The sequence below is a fragment of the Sturnira hondurensis genome, unplaced genomic scaffold (genome assembly GCF_014824575.4).
Source record: "Sturnira hondurensis isolate 20B ecotype Veracruz unplaced genomic scaffold, ASM1482457v3 Scaffold0008684, whole genome shotgun sequence".
Taxonomy (NCBI): domain Eukaryota; kingdom Metazoa; phylum Chordata; class Mammalia; order Chiroptera; family Phyllostomidae; genus Sturnira; species Sturnira hondurensis.
In genome coordinates, this window is record NW_028081315.1 from 1 (window position 1) to 1,394 (window position 1,394).

The 1,394-nt window shown below is 59.2% G+C and overlaps 1 protein-coding gene across 1 annotated transcript; it reads right to left on the reverse strand.

Annotated features, from left to right (window-relative positions):
* Positions 1-4: 4 nt before the first annotated feature.
* On the reverse strand, positions 5-1,174 carry LOC118993289 (succinyl-CoA:3-ketoacid coenzyme A transferase 2, mitochondrial-like; the record flags this gene model as incomplete). Its single annotated transcript, XM_037055550.1, has 1 exon — positions 5-1,174. A coding segment is annotated over exon 1 (1,170 nt), but the record flags the coding sequence as incomplete, so codon positions are not given.
* Between the last annotated feature and the right edge of the window lie 220 nt (positions 1,175-1,394).

The following is a 1,394-nucleotide window of genomic DNA, read 5'->3' on the forward strand; positions in this document are numbered from 1 at the left end:
CCAGCATGGTCAGGTGGAGGTGTCCCCCTCGGATCATGGCAAACGAGTCGTCACTGGAGAAAAAGCAGCCCCCGGGGAGAATGGTGACTGTTTGCTTGCCCGCGTTGATGAGATCTGCGTCCGCCTCGTCCTCTTTCAGTGGGAAGGGACCCAGGCCCAGGATTCCATTTTCGCTGTGAAGGTGAACAGTTAAATTGGGGCTGATGTAGTTGCTGGCCAGCAGGGGGATTCCTATGCCCAAGTTGGCATACATGCCATCCTCAAATTCCAGAGCTGCCCGTTTGATAATTCGTGTTCTTATGTCATCTGAAGACCTGGCTTCTTCACCTTCCTCTTTCCGGATGGTTAAGTGCTCGATCACTTTCTCAAACTTCTTCCCCCGTATCACGCGATCTACATAAATGTGGGGGATATGAATGTCTTCCGGGGCAAAGGACCCCACATCCACAATCTCTTCAACCTCCACCACTGAGATTTCCGCAGCTTTGCACATGGGCACGTTGAAATTCCTGGCGCTCTTCCTGAAGATGACGTTCCCCGCACGGTCGGCCTTCCACCCTTTCACCAAAGCAAAATCGGCCGTGATGGCGTGCTCCAAGAGGTAGTGCTGCCCGTGAAACTCCCTCACCTCTCTGGGCTGACTCATGATGGCGATGTGGCCGTCATGGTCGTACCTGATGGGGGCGCCTCCTTCCTGGACCAGGGTCCCGTAGGCGGTGGGCGTGTAGAAGGCCGGCACCCCCGCCCCGCCCGCGCGGATGCGCTCCGCCAGGGTGCCCTGGGGCGTCATCTCCAGTTCCAGCTCTCCGGCCAAGAACTGCTGCTCACAGAGCAGGTTCTCGCCCACGTAGGAGCAGATGATGCGGGTGACCTGCTTGGTCCCTAGTAAAAGGCCCAGCCCAAAGTGGTCCATGCCCACGTTGCTGCTGACCACGGTCAAGTTCTTCACGCGGGTCTTGAGCAGCGCCCCTATCAGGTTCTCGGGAATCCCACAGACCCCAAAGCCGCCGACCATGATTTTCGTTCCATCGGAGATGTCCTTCACGGCCTCCACGGGGTCTGTGTAGAACTTGGCTCGGGCACGAGCGCTGGTGACGAAGCGGCAGAAATTGCCTGAGTGGCAGGCGGGGATGGAGTGCCGGAGTGAAACCCCCAGGCGCTGCAGAGCGGCCATCCTTCGATGTGACTCTAGGGCCTGGCCAGGACTGGCCCTGCCAGGGACAGGCAGCGGCCTTTTACGCTGAGGACTGTGCGTCACAGAGCAGGAAGGCCACCCAGGTGGTGATGCACCAGCCCTCTGGTGCCCCCACGCTGCCCAGACACATTTCTCGCTCAGGGGCAAGCGAGGCGTTCATCCTCCAGGGGCAGGAACTGAAGACAGAGATGGGGGAGGA